This window comes from Parasteatoda tepidariorum, chromosome 7 (genome assembly GCF_043381705.1).
Source record: "Parasteatoda tepidariorum isolate YZ-2023 chromosome 7, CAS_Ptep_4.0, whole genome shotgun sequence".
Lineage (NCBI taxonomy): Eukaryota > Metazoa > Arthropoda > Arachnida > Araneae > Theridiidae > Parasteatoda > Parasteatoda tepidariorum.
In genome coordinates, this window is record NC_092210.1 from 53,972,642 (window position 1) to 53,987,344 (window position 14,703).

The window sequence follows — 14,703 nt, forward strand, 5'->3', positions numbered from 1 at the left end:
TGATGCTAAATTGAAATATATTATCGAACTTTTTAAACTTGATTACTAGACATTATTATTCAATTAAACATTTAATTAAAGTTCCCGAAAGTTAGCACCATATTGTGCTAAATATGATGTTAAATTGAAATATATTATCGAACTTTTTAAACTTGATTACTAGACATTATTATTCAATTAAACATTTAATTAAAGTTCTCGAAAGTTAGCACCATATTGTGCTAAATATGATGCTAAATTGAAATATATTATCGAACTTTTTAAACTTGATTACTAGACATTATTATTCAATTAAACGTTTAATTAAAGTTCCCGAAAGTTAGCACCATATTGTGCTAAATATGATGTTAAATTGAAATATATTATCGAACTTTTTGAACTTGATTACTAGACATTATTATTCAATTAAACATTTAATTAAAGTTCTCGAAAGTTAGCACCATATTAAGGTTTAACAAGGATTATTTTTCTGAAGGTTTATAATGCGGAAAAAAAATAGTATACTTTGCAACTAATGATCGGATTTTCAAGCACTGAAACTCTATTTTATTGGTTTAAGAATCTATCTTTAAATATTCTAATTAATTAGTATATGAGATATTTTTGATTAATTAATTGCATAATTTAAAATAATATATAAATTTGTATGTTTTCACATTTCAATTTATTTTACTATTAGTAAACAAAATTATAAAAAATAAGAAATAATTAAAAAAAAATTTTTTTACATGAAATCACATTCGGAAAAACGAGGTTTGTGTGTGCAAATTTTTATTTAAATTCGTCGCTTAAAAAGCTTTTGAGATATGGAGAAATCTCCAAAAAAGTGAAATAAACGTTAAATAACACAAACTTTTCATCTATCTCTTGATTAAACTATTGGGACCAAATTTTTTAGAATGCTTCATATTTTCAGGCTCTAGAAATTAAATCCATTGAAAAAAAAACATATTTATTTTGAAAAAGTACGATTTTGTGCCTGATTTATTTAATATATTAAAAAATTGCTGGAACGGACTAATTAGCATATTTAAGGCTAGTTCTTCGAACCATGAAAATTAAGACCTAGCATATTAAATCCGATAATTATAATTAGATCAAAAGTTATTTAATGCGTCCGCATTTTTTTTGTGCATTGTACATCAAATTCTTAAGTTACGAACTTCTTTGCTAAAGACACATAGTACCCACAAAACCCACATTCTTAAAAAAAAATATATATATATTCTATAACATGAATGTACTAATAAAGCAAGACATAAAAATAATTTTGTGCTTTGCTTAATTAAGAGAATTTAGAATGTGATTAACTACTTACTTAGTCGTGCATCGCTAATACACAATTGAAAAAAAATGTTTGTTTTTGATCAAAAGAAATTTTTATTCAAATACAAATCAAAATCAAAGGGAATCAAACTGGTAGACATCTACTCTTCCAGAACATCAGTTCAAATTAAGTCTTACTTATTAAAGCTTAATGTGGGGTGAATTAGCTGCAACCTTTATTAAGGTGTTAAATTGAACCTTGTCTCCATTCAATTGAACCTTAATTCATTTGTTGTTGTTGCTGTAGTCAGCTATTAAGGCAGGGGAGGTACGATTGTTCTTGTTTTCCAGTGGTCAAGAATTCGACTTCTGCCCCATCCATACGTCACACCCGTTTATAGGGTGAACTCATTCATGCATCTATTCATTCATTCGCAGATCATAATTTTGACCTGAACCAGAGAACGATCAATCTCCAATTCAGTACCCCCAGAGGTATTGATTTGTTATGGGAACATGGAGGGAGTCTTCGGCCGGCTGGATTCACACTCTTGTTTGCACAAACGTGAGTCCAACGCCCTGCCAAACAAGCTATCCCGGCTATAGTATCATTTATTCAAGCTTAATAAATAACCTTGTAGTTAAAATAGAAAAACATATTTGTTTCAAAACTCAATGTTTAATGTTGGTATACCAACAATATCTTGTCTGTAGACAAGATACATAGGGCCACTTTTTTTCCATCAATGTTAGATTAAAATATTTTTGAAATTGAGATTTATTTATAAAAATTAATTAATTTGGCTTATTATATAAAATAAATTTTATATTTAAGGCCATTTTTCGGTTAGAAAGTGAGCGGGAGATTTTTCAAAACTTTACGTAATGTAAAAAATTGGTCATAAACGTGAATATCTTTGCTTATACATGACCGAATTTATAAATTATGTGTTTGTAAATACAAATAAATTCGACATGAAATGATTGAACGCATAACGCTCAAACTAAAATACATCCCCAATGTCAGCTTCTGTTCTTGGCCCTACGCAAATCTTTATTGTTTCCCGAATTTATCTAACGAAAGCTCTCTTCTTCAGTATTTTTGTTCTATTTTCTGAAGTTATCAATAGAAGTCATGAGGTCAGGATAGCCTGGCTGGTAGGGCACTGGACCCATGTTCAAGAATTCGTGGGTTCGAAGACTTCCCCGTGTTGTAAATGGTGACTGATACATGTTAAATCTGTTGACTCTCAAAGTCATCCATGTTCCCATAGCAAATCAATACCTCTGGGGGTATTGTTCCAGGAGTTTCCTTGTCTTCTGGATTGGTTCAAAACTACAAGGTTACGGAGTTGAACAATATTAACCGTAAACCCAAAATTGGGTCGGCTGTTCAAAGACGGATATAATGTAAAATAAAAAATAGAAGTCACGCGTTGCACAAGTCATGGGTGGGTAATATTTTCTCACCGAAATTTAAATGTTAATAAATTTGGTGAAGAACACTTCTCTCTGCCTCATATAGGTTTAAATCTAGGTAGTCATTTCAATCTAGTAGAAGTGTGTAAGATTATAATAATATAGGTGTTTAGTACATTAAATGTCCTGTCCAGGCCAGGTTCCCAATTAATTGAATACTGAAATTAATAAAGGAAAGCCGGAAATTTATTCCAAAGTTGCGGTTTGGGATCAATATACCTGAAGTATTCCCTCTTCCCCAAGAAGAATTTTAGCCGCTATCTTGATTTCACTGAGAGAGAGAAGGGTCAAAATGGGGACTTATTTGCTATTTAACCAAGTAATATTGTATGCTATATGATTCCTATCATATTGTATGCCTATGTTGTTGTATATTGTATATTGAGTGCCTATGTATATTGTATTTTTTACTCTGATTCGAATGACGCCAAAATCAAGCCTCTAGACACATACAGTTTTGAGATTATAATGAATTTAGTAAGCATGAAATATAAAAAAGAGTACAATTTTCTATTATACCTATGCGCGCGTCTGAAAATTCTGTCTAGAAAGGCAAAACATTTTTCCTATGTATTTTTTACTGGGAATCAAATAGGACCAAAATAGAGTCTACGGGATTGCTAGCTCAAAAGTTACATATAAAATACAGTTTTACATATAGAATACAGTTTTGTACTTAAACCTATCTACACTTCTTATATTGCCATTTATGCAAGTAAACTATTGCACATATGTATATTTTTACATTTGAAATAAAATCACTTGGATAGGATTGATAACTAAAACGTTACAACAGTTACAATGGTTTCAAGCATAGAAAGTACCATCTGGTTGTTAGGAAAGTAACTTCGGTTTTCCCAGCAGAGGAATTAATTATATTTTTTCACAGCCAACTTCACACCTAAACCGCATAATCATTATGTATATTGACAGTTGATTTAGTAAGGCTTGTTTGTGAAAAGTTCGACTGTTTCTAAGCAGTAGCTTTTGGTTGGTGCCCTGTGAAGTTGTGAAAAATGTGCTGGTGGAAAAAGAAAAGCAGAATTTGCAGCATGCCTTTCTTTTTCGGTATGGAAAAGGTAAACATGCTGTTCAAGCAAGGAAAAAAAATATCCGATTTACATGGAGAAGATGTATTGGTAGGATGCCAGTGCCAAAACTGATTTGCAAAATTTAGGGTGATTATATTATATAAATAATTGTCAACTTTTATATGCAAATTGCAATACAATTAAATTTTTGTTAAGATCTACGCACAACTTAAAACCAAGCAATTTTTTAAAAGACTACAAAAACAATCGATCGTAATTGGTTTTATCCCGAAAAAAATTCAGGATCAAATTACGGTAAAAAGTACCGTCACTCAGGGTGTGGGCACTTTTCATCGTAAAATCCACTTTTATTGGAACATACAGAATAAAAAAATTATAAATAGTAATTTTTAGAGTAATAATTGCCGTAAAATCACTCCAATTAAAAAAATATCAGTGTAAAAATTATGACATTAATATTTTACGAAAAAATGGATTTCACGGTGAAATGAATTTTATGATTAAGGCACCCAAAATGCCGGTACTTTATACCGTAATTTGATCCGGAATTTTTCACATTGTATTAACTGTTGTTACATATTTTAATAACTTAGCTGATTGAAAAGGCATTGCACACATTAACCAAGCCTTAGAGTGACCACGTAACCCTGCAATGTAAAACTTAAAGATAAAAGTTCAGGTTTTTCTATCACGTACTGTAACATAAGATGCAGTCATGCTTGTTTAATTTTTCATTTTCATTCATAAAATTATCTATCCTATTTCAAGGACGAAATGACTTTCCTTGACCATGATTATGCTACTGTTACGCCGAGCAATGGAACTTGTTTTCAAGGTGTTATGATTCTAAAGGAGTTTTCTTTTTCTTTTTTTGACGTTTAAATCTTTTTCTAGCCTCTTGTTTACATGGACATAGAGATATATTATCCGTGCGAGTATTTTATAACGAAGAATACGATGATAAGACGACGTAAATAAAGAATTATAAACCGGTTTATTGACGTAAGCAACGCTTTTTGATAAAAGTTAAATTAAGAATAAAACTGTAATAAAAACAGATACGATTTAAAGTGTTTTGTTTCAAAAATAAATGTATTTTGTTGAATAGCATATTCTCGTTAGATTGTATGCATTTTTAATTTTAATTTGAAATCAAATAAAAGTTATTTGCAAAAGTATCACGCGTTTTATCTTTGTAGAACTTTCTAGAAAAAGATATTTTTCTTTTAGATTAGCATATAAAAAAAATTTGTCTGCTTTAAAAAATGGTTCAAACTACAGCTTGAACTAATTGTAAAAATATTTGTTATGAAAAATTTTTTTTTTCAGTTTTATACCTTTGCATAAAATTAAAGATACAAAATCTTTTCTCGTTGTTTTCGACGAATTTTTATGGGCCAGAAAATCACATGGCATGGTTCCTTATATAACAAAGAAAGATCGGAAATATTTAATTGCCACGAGCTAAATATTTACTAAAATTAACGTGGTATTTAGCTGAAATTATCTATTTATCTCTTATTTAATGTTTTTTTGATTTTGCTCTATTTTGATTAGATAGATATCTAATAAATTAAAGACCTAAAATTAAAAGTGCTCATTTATTACATGTCTCTATTAAAAAATCTTAGGCGAAGCTGCTGTTGCCGCCGCCGTTTATTTAACATTACGATTGATTTCGTTTTGCTGCCCAAAAACTGCAACATCTAGAACTTAGAAACTTAAAATTACAAAGGCGTGGAGAAAAGTAAATAGGAAACGCGATAGAATAAAATAAAAAAATAGCGCGTGGAGTCCCTCCGCGCGGAAGAAGTTAAACTTCGCAACCTGCGACGTTAATTGTAGAAGAATCAGCAGTCGTAGAAGGATCACTAGCTCTATTCAACGACTCTTTTTCCTGCTCCTCTTGCTTCCGTGCTCTGTAATAACGGTAATATTGTGCATTTTTCCCTCGTGGACCTCTTGAACCAGTGGAAGTGCTTGTGGTTGCCTAATCGTCTCGCCATGGAAAATGTATTTGTATTAATAATGTATGTGAATGCGTCATAATGTAATTTCAAAAGAGAAAACCTAACAATCAATTGATATTCATATGAGACGTACCCTGACGTAACCTTAAATCCGTCGCATTGTCCGTGGGATTGTTTTCACTCATTTTTTACTATTGTTATCCACTAAATTTGAAAATAAAGAATACTATCCTATTAAATTACATATATGTGTATCAAATCAAACTAAAAAAATATTCATAGAAAAACAATACTTTTATGACTTTTATTATTTTTATGCTAGTGAGAACCAAAACAATATGGAAATGAATGAGGGAAAACTGGATCCTACCACGTGATTTCCCGGCCAATAAAAATGTAGCGTTAAACGTTTAACGCAACCTTGTTGGAAGTCGTAAATAAGAAGTATAACTTCAATAAAAAAATAGCATTCGATAACTAGTCCGCGAATTATTTACTATTTAATATGTAATAAAATATAAGATGCGAGCAACCATGGAGTACAGAGTAGAAATTTGACATGCTTAAATGATCATTTTTATTTTCAAATTTAATCAGATATTTTTTCGGAATTCTATTTTATCAAAAAGTTATTGCAATTTTAAGTCCTTTTTCTGCGAATTTCACCTCACTCTTTTTTCTTATTGAATGGATATTTATCGATTCTTGCATAGATTTTTCTTTCTACCTCTATCACGTTTTTTTTATTTATTTATTTTATTTTTTTTTATTGAAATTTTCAAATCTTCATTTGTTTTGTTTAAAATATTAACAAAACATTATTATATGAAACACGAATAATTATACATTTCTCTAAGAAAATAAACATTTTTGTTTTGAAAGATGTAGACTTGTACGAAGAAAATTAAAAAGCAATCATGTAAGCACGAAACAGAGCGTCCGAATGTTAAAAAAAATCGTTAAATATTTCCTCATTATGCTACATTTTCTGATAAACATATTTAGTCATTGTTTTAAAATTAACAGTTAATAGTTAAAGTTATGCTTTTGCTTAATAAAATAGCCACCGAGAGGGTTAGCAGCACCGTGGAGGTCAAATTACTTAATTTTTTTTTCCATTTAAATAAAAAAAATAATAATAACAATAAAGAAATTTACCTTAAAGAGTTTCACAGCATTTTTATAAAAAAACAAATCACTTAAAACACATGATTCTCTACAATTAAAGATAATGCAATTTTGTTCAGCTGTCATCAGTGCAAAAGGAATAATAGTTTACTTTGTTCCACAATATTTATCGCTTAATTATGTGTTATATGTACCTGAGGTCCTCTAAAGCATTTTTATTATTTTTATTTATTGTTTTGTTTGTTTAATGTTTTGTTTATTCATTATTGTTTATAGGATTCTTAAGTTTGTTTATTGCACATCAAAAATTTAAGGTATTTTTTGAAGTTACAAAAAAAAATTAGTAACTACAATACATTAAGAAAAATAGTTTTTTTTTTTAACGTTTACCGCATTTCTGATTTTATGGGACCACCAAAAAGCTCAATAGTTTTTACTGAAGCTCTTGAGTAATGATTTCAGTAAAATTTACAATAAAATACAGTTATATAAAATGGAAAAAATTTGACAAATGTGGTAATTTTATCATGATGCCTTAGACCCTAACATAAAAACCATTTTTTTGGTCAAATTTACTTTTCAATTTTGCATTTTATTATTAAATGTGCGGTAAAAAGAAATATAATTTTGAAAGTCAGAATTTTCGATAAACCGTTTCTATATCAACTAAAAAATTACCAAATGAATGGCTTAAATACCGCATATTTTGGTTTAATCAACCAGGATATGTTTTCCCCCCACCTTAAATGCCATTACTATACAGTACGGTAATTTTACCAGAATTTTTACTCCGTTTAAAAATAAAGCTTCAAATTAAAATTATGCTTACAGTCTTGATAAAAGAAATTTGCTGGGCTTTAAACTAAACAAATATTTTAAATACTTAAAAAAAAATATACATTAATTTGTAAAAAAATTCGGTGAATTGGCGAGAATGTTCCGGTTGGAAAAAAATATTTAAAATCAATGAATATTATGATCCCAAACAATGTAATTGAGTTGATTTTAAATCATTAAAAAAGTTAGATCGCAAATGCATTTCATTAAAAAAATATAGTTTCTCATCATCTTGACCTTTATTATCATTTCAATAATTATTACACAGGGTGTACGGTAGAGTTAGACAGAAATTAAGCAACACTGTTAAAAATTGGGGATCAAATTACGGTAAATTATACCGGCACTTCGGGGACATCATCCGTAAAATACATTTTATTGTAAAAATCATTTTTAACGTAAAATATTTTACCATAAATTTTGCGGGATAATATTTATTTAATTAGAGTGATTTAGTGATTTTACGGTAATTATTACTATAAAAATCGCGGTATATTAGATTTTTTTGTACCGTAATATGTTCTGTTAAGAAGGAATTTTACGGTAAAAACTACCGGCAGTCATGAATGCCGATACTTTTTACCGGAATTTTATTCGGATTTTAATTTTTTATTTTTATTTTATTTATTTATTTATTTATTTTTTTGTATTCTGGGTAGTAGACAATTAAGATAGCTTGATCTACAGATTCAATGATTTAAACCCAACCAAAAAGTGACACTTCGAATATGTGACGGTAAAAGGAAAAGAGGTAAAATAAACCCCGGATGGTTTGATATAATTTATTTTAGATTTTATTTTAGAACCGGCGTTGACAGGGGCGGATTATGCACACGCGAGGCCCTAGGCCATTCAAATTTTTGGGGCCCTTAGAATAAATTTTTTTTCTCGCATATGTTTTATTCATTCAAATATAAAAGTATTTGCATATCTTTTCATTTAAGAAAGCATATTTAAGATGAAAATAAATAATAATAAATTAAATTTGACTTTATTTTATTAAATTAGAACTAAAAAATAATCAAAACATTTTGAAATGACTTGAAAAATCATTGTTTTTCTTAATTTTTTAAAATTTAATTTCAAAAAACCATTTTAAGGGGGCCCCTAATCAAACCCAGGCCATGGCCTAGTCCGGTCTAATGGGTAATTCGGCCCTGGGCGCGTTGATCAGCTGAGCCTATTTTGAGTTTACCACTATCATTGCTCGACTCCATAGCCTTGTAATTTTGAACCCTGTCTGATAGACAAGGAAACTCCCGAATCAAGCAATAGGATTAACTACATTCATGGAGGACTTATTGAGGTAACGAACCCGCATTTGCGTTATTTGGTGAGAAAAACCATGAAAACCTCTCACGGTTATCTTGAAGGCAAGCGGATTCTAACCCATGATCCATCTACCATTTGAGGATATTTTATGTCAACACTATGTTCGGTGAAACTGGGAGCTGAATTCGTATCTGCTGAGATTCGAATGCCTAATTGGTCACCTAATTGGAAGTCGAGCCCTCTATCACCTGAGCCCCTGCAGCTCGCTGGATACAGTTGAGAAAACGTTACATGAAATTGAGATCAACGGTTGGAAAACTGTAGAATCGGATAATTCTTTTTGGAGACACGTATATCCAGAAGTTTTTGTTGCCTTGACTTGCAACAGGCTGTAGAGCAACATTTATGCTAGAAATTTACAGAAAAAATGCAAGAGGAGAAATTTACAGTTAAATTTAAAAATTCTATTAAAATTTGCTTGTCAATGAAATTTTTTTTATTTTACTTACATTACTTTAAAAACTTGAAAACATTGAAACTTCACTTTCACAAATAAAATGATGTAATGCGAAAATCGTTCAACATCATGCGGCCTTTTGATTGGAACATTTAATCAAAAATGCGTGTTGGAATAAAAATAATATGAAAGCATATTAACGAAAATAAGCAAAGACATTAATAACTATTCAAAAGAGCAGTTAATATTAAGATATAATACCAATTAAAAAAATATCAAGAAATGCATCGAATGCTACGTGATCTTTTATTTTTTATCAATTCTAATACAAATTTGTTCAGCAGTTCTCCGCTATCACTGCAGATTAATCTACAGTTTATAGTTAATCCTAATAGCCTAGAAATTGCGTTCAAACGTTATTGATTTTTTTCCTTCTATTTTTTTAATAAAAAAACTGTGGCTTATACATTATGAACTACTCTCCGTTTCATACAGAGAAAAAAAAATCCGATTGGTAAATGAATAATAAATAACTAATTTTTTTACATCCAATAATTTTAATTTATTATTGCATGAAAAGAATTAAAAGATTTGAAATTTGAACCATATTTCCTTTTGATAAAGTGTAACAGTATGAAATAAAAGTAAAAGATAGTTCATGAAAATTTAAAAAAAATTTTTTGTTAATAACTTTTCCAAGTATACATTTAAACGAGTGATGGCAAGTTTTTCAACATTCCAGGAACACGTTTTAATAGACATGACTCTAGGATTTTACATGACTCTAGGATAAGTAATTCAGCTATATAGAGGACAACCGAAATTTTGTTAAAAATTGTATGAATAATTCCTGAAATAATTTCAGTTCAAAATGTTAATTTAATAGCTTAATTTATGAAAAAATTATAATTTATATTTATTAATGGGGTGTGTAGTTACATCAAATGTTAGGCAACTTAATGAAGTATATTTACAAATCAAAAAAATTTTTTAATATAATCATGAAAATTTGAATAGAACATTTTTTCGCTGGCTTTTGCACCAAGAGCTCCTAATAAGTTATCATTATAGGATAGCAACGTGATTATATAACTTATAAAAACTACTTTACTACGTTAGAATTTAGAAGCAAGCTCCTCAACAAAAAACAGTGTTAAGCAGAAACGACATTCAATTTCTTCAGAAGCTTGAGAGGGAAATCCCTCAAGATATGTTGTAAATTTTTAACGCAACATTGACTGAAGAGTCTAATATCGAAAATGTCCAAGAGCCTGTACTTTTTTCATTATGGAGGAAGTACGTATTAAAAGACCACTTGGTTAAGTCAAACTTAGGAACTGAAGCTAGTATTAATAATGAATGCATCTTAGATATCGAAATTGAAATGAGTCCTCATGCTGATCCTCTCTTAGTTGAAAAAAGAAATGATTCTATAAGTAAAACCAGTACTTCTAAAGATCCTCTAGATATAAGTCAACAAGAGATGGATTTTCCTCAAACTTTCCGACACATTTCCCGCGTCTATTTTCAAGAAAGGCATTCTAGAAATGTTGCTGAAAAATCAGAAGAAGTTTGGAAGAACCATTTACAGTGGCCAAATATTGATGATAAAAAGAAAGATCAAATAAGAAGAAAAACGAATAAATTACTTTTTGCACTAACTTCAGAGAAATGGCAAAAATTTCAAGAGGCTGAAAGATCTAAAAAAAAGTTAAAACAAGAGAATATGGAGAAGAAAAAGAAAGAAAAGATACTTAAAAAAGAAAAAAAGCTTCAAGAAATAAGAGGAAAAAGAGTAAACAAAAAGGTGATAAAATAATAATGATAATAAACAGCATCGGATGACACAATGATTTAGATTTGACTGTCAAATTACAAGAATGATTTTTTTAATATTTATTTTGTATTTAACATCACTTTAATTTCTAGTTCATGATTACAGAAAAAAATTAGCATTTTACAAGTGCTTGTACGTTATAATTTCATAAATAGTCTTGTTTTTATAAATTTGTATGGCTAATAAATTCATTAAAGAGCATTAAAAAATAACCAAAATTAAGTGTTCCTTTACTGGGCAATTTTGTGTTCCTTCACTGGTAAGAGCTGTTCCTTCACTTGGTCTTCTTACTACTTGTTATTTGAACCTCCAAAACTTTAAAACAATAGTATGTAAGTTCTCTAAATTTTTTTTTTACATAATTTGCAATTAGTAACAAATATGTCGCCACTGTCATTTAACTAAAATTGCGAATTTTGTAATTAATATGATTTTTTAAAAGGCAAGTGAAGCTTAAGTGTTCCTTCACTGGTTAGTTTACCCTATATTCTTCTTTCAAGCGTGCTTTATTCAATTTGTAATGAACATCGACGATTTATATCTCTATTTTTCACTTTAAAGGAAGCATTTGATTTTTTATACCAGTCTTGTGCCAATCCAAATGAATTTCTTATGTTACCTTTGTTATTTTTTTATGTAGTTTCATGCATTTTGTAACTCTATTATTAAAGTGTTCAACAATATATGATGTCTTATGATGAGCAAAATAATTTATGATTGTAATATCCCCCTTTTTTTTCTTTTCTATTTTAAACTTATTGCATTACCTTTCTCTGTCACCTGGACAGGATTTCCCTCTTGGCAACGAATATATATATTCTTTGTATTTATGTGTTTGTTTTTGTTCCCAATAAAGAAACTTGCTTCATTCAAAAACAAAAAAAAAATTGTCAAATATAAAAGCAGAATAATTACAGAATAATTCGTAATAAAAACAATGTCTCTTGTCATCTTCAACAATGTAAACTGACACTCATAATGATGGATTTTTAATTTCAGGAGCAATTAACAGATAATCATTTTATTCTTAGAAAAGAATGAAAATTTTTTAATTACGAAAAAACTGTCTCAAGTTTTTAAAAACATGTTTATGAATCACTTGAATTCACGTGGGTATTAAATTTTGCCACCAATATGAAACCATGCGTAAAATAAGTTAGAAATCTACTTCAAAAGAGAAAAGTGGTAATTAAGCGTTCATTTTATTCACTGATTTTAATCCATATTAATTGCTGCAAAGTGCAAAACTTTGTAAACAAAATAATAAAGTTTAAGTAGTAAAACTAAGTTTCAATTTCTCACGGATTGTTGGATTTGTAAAATCAAATTATAAATTTAAAGTTAAGCAGTTAAAATATTACTTAAAATGAGTTATATTATTTCTAAACTGAAATATTTATTGACAAATTCTATTATTTGAAACCTGAAAGGTTAATCTAAATATATTAATTGTAATTTGATTTTAAATTTTTATTTAACAAATTTCATTTTCAGATAAATGTTTTGAATTTCGTAATGAATTTCGTAATTCTAATGAATATATTTTCAAAACTTTCGAGAGAAAAAAATTTTGAAGTTTTATTAACTTAATTTTTATTTTAAAACAAATATGTGCAGCGTTTTATAATTGTATACTCTTGTCAAATGTTTAGATTATTCCTAGTTTGGAAACAAAAATCATTATAATTCAATAATTAAAAAAGATTTAAAAAAATTGATAAAAAGTGGAATAATCCAAATTTCCAAACTGATTATTAAATTTTTAACTGTAACAAAGAAAACAATAGATCATTTTTAGCTTCGAAAAAAAAAGTATAAGTTGCATGCTTCAATGTTTAATTTCTAAATCCTTTGTGAAAAATTTACTTTGTGTTAAAATACAGTAATGTTACAGATTCAAAATATTCATTTCATATTAACGGAAAAGTAACAAGAATTGATGAGAAACAGTGGAAAAATAGTTGTCTGAGTCAGCTGTTCCCAAATGATGTTCCACGGAACAGCATTCATCACGGGTTCTGTGCAAAGGTGTTCTAAAATCTTTAATTGCATTTAAATCCAATCAACGGGCAGTAATCCATTATTTATATAAGACTTTGATTGACTTGGATGAAATTATTTAAAGTAAAATCCCAATGAAACAGAGTGTCATTTTTTAAATAATCATAATTTTCCAAATAATAATATATTAAATAAATTATGAAAAGACATGCATTTTTAAAAATCGCATTAGAATTTCTCATCACTTTTCAAACCAAAATAAATTATAGCATTTTTTTTAAAATTTTCATTTAAAAACCGTAATACGACTTACTTATTCATTTTCAGCTTATGAATGTATATTATATATATATATATATATACGAATAATAATAATAAAAATAATAATTAACTATTAAAATAACTATTTTTGACAGTCTTAAGAGCAGTAGTGACTGGTGAGTTTTGTTCTAAAAAATAGCGTATAATTCTTTTACTAAGTGCGCTGAGCTTTGACAACCACATATGGGGTATATATTTGCTGTATCATTATCGATTTAATATTCAGAATTTCGTATAAACAATGCATCTTAATAAGAAATTATTTTTGTGTACTTCATATATAATAAAGTAAAAAATTTTGTTGTTGCTTTAAAAGTTGTTTTTGAAAAAAAGTTGTTTTCGAGACAGAAAAGCGGTTAGGTAAAATAAAATATTTATTTTAAGACAACCATTTGATCCACTTATCACTTAGTTGCATTCTGTAATAAAACCTGGTTTTAGAAAAAAAAGGTTCAAGAAACTACAACCGTATTATATCTCAGTGCATAAGTCAACTCGTTATAAAATTCGATCCTCTATTTTCAACAACGAGAGGGCAAATTTCTGAAATGTCAGGTGCGTACGTTGATCATTGAAAGAAAAAGCCTAATACGAAAATTTCCATTTTTTTACAGAATCTTTTAAAAAAGCGGTGGTAATTTCAAAATCTATGGAAAACGATTTTTTGTGGGATTCAGCAGATGAGGATGAAGTAGAGTCATTGCCATGTATTATTGCAATGACTCTAACTTTTTAAGCACTCAAAAAATATTTTAAGCATACTTAACAAAATAATATACATAAACAACAACAAACAACGTCCCAATAACAAGCATAATTAACAAAATATAAAATAATTTTCAAGGACTTTACATGATCATGATAAAATAACCAGTTTCTGACAAAAAGAACTCTTTTCTTTATTATATTAACAGCCATGAAAAGAATGAGAGATTTTTCGGGTCGATTAAAGAGGGTGAAAAATAAAGCCTGAAATTGAGAATATCTTGCAAAATGCAGCAGAGTTGCACATGAGTGTGCAAGAATCTTACCGAACTTAGCTGAGTATATGCACATGCGGACCTCTAAGTAGTTTACATAGCA

At 28.7% G+C, this 14,703-nt stretch overlaps 2 protein-coding genes across 2 annotated transcripts in view; both read left to right on the forward strand.

The window, feature by feature from the left end:
* LOC107451639 (serine/threonine-protein kinase NIM1) overlaps positions 1 to 14,703 on the forward strand; it is a 73,170-nt gene that overhangs the window by 9,321 nt on the left and 49,146 nt on the right. The window lies entirely within an intron of this gene.
* On the forward strand, positions 10,846 to 11,280 carry LOC139426094 (uncharacterized). The gene has a single exon (XM_071183776.1). It carries the CDS (start codon positions 10,846 to 10,848, stop codon positions 11,278 to 11,280), a length of 435 nt encoding a protein of 144 aa, XP_071039877.1.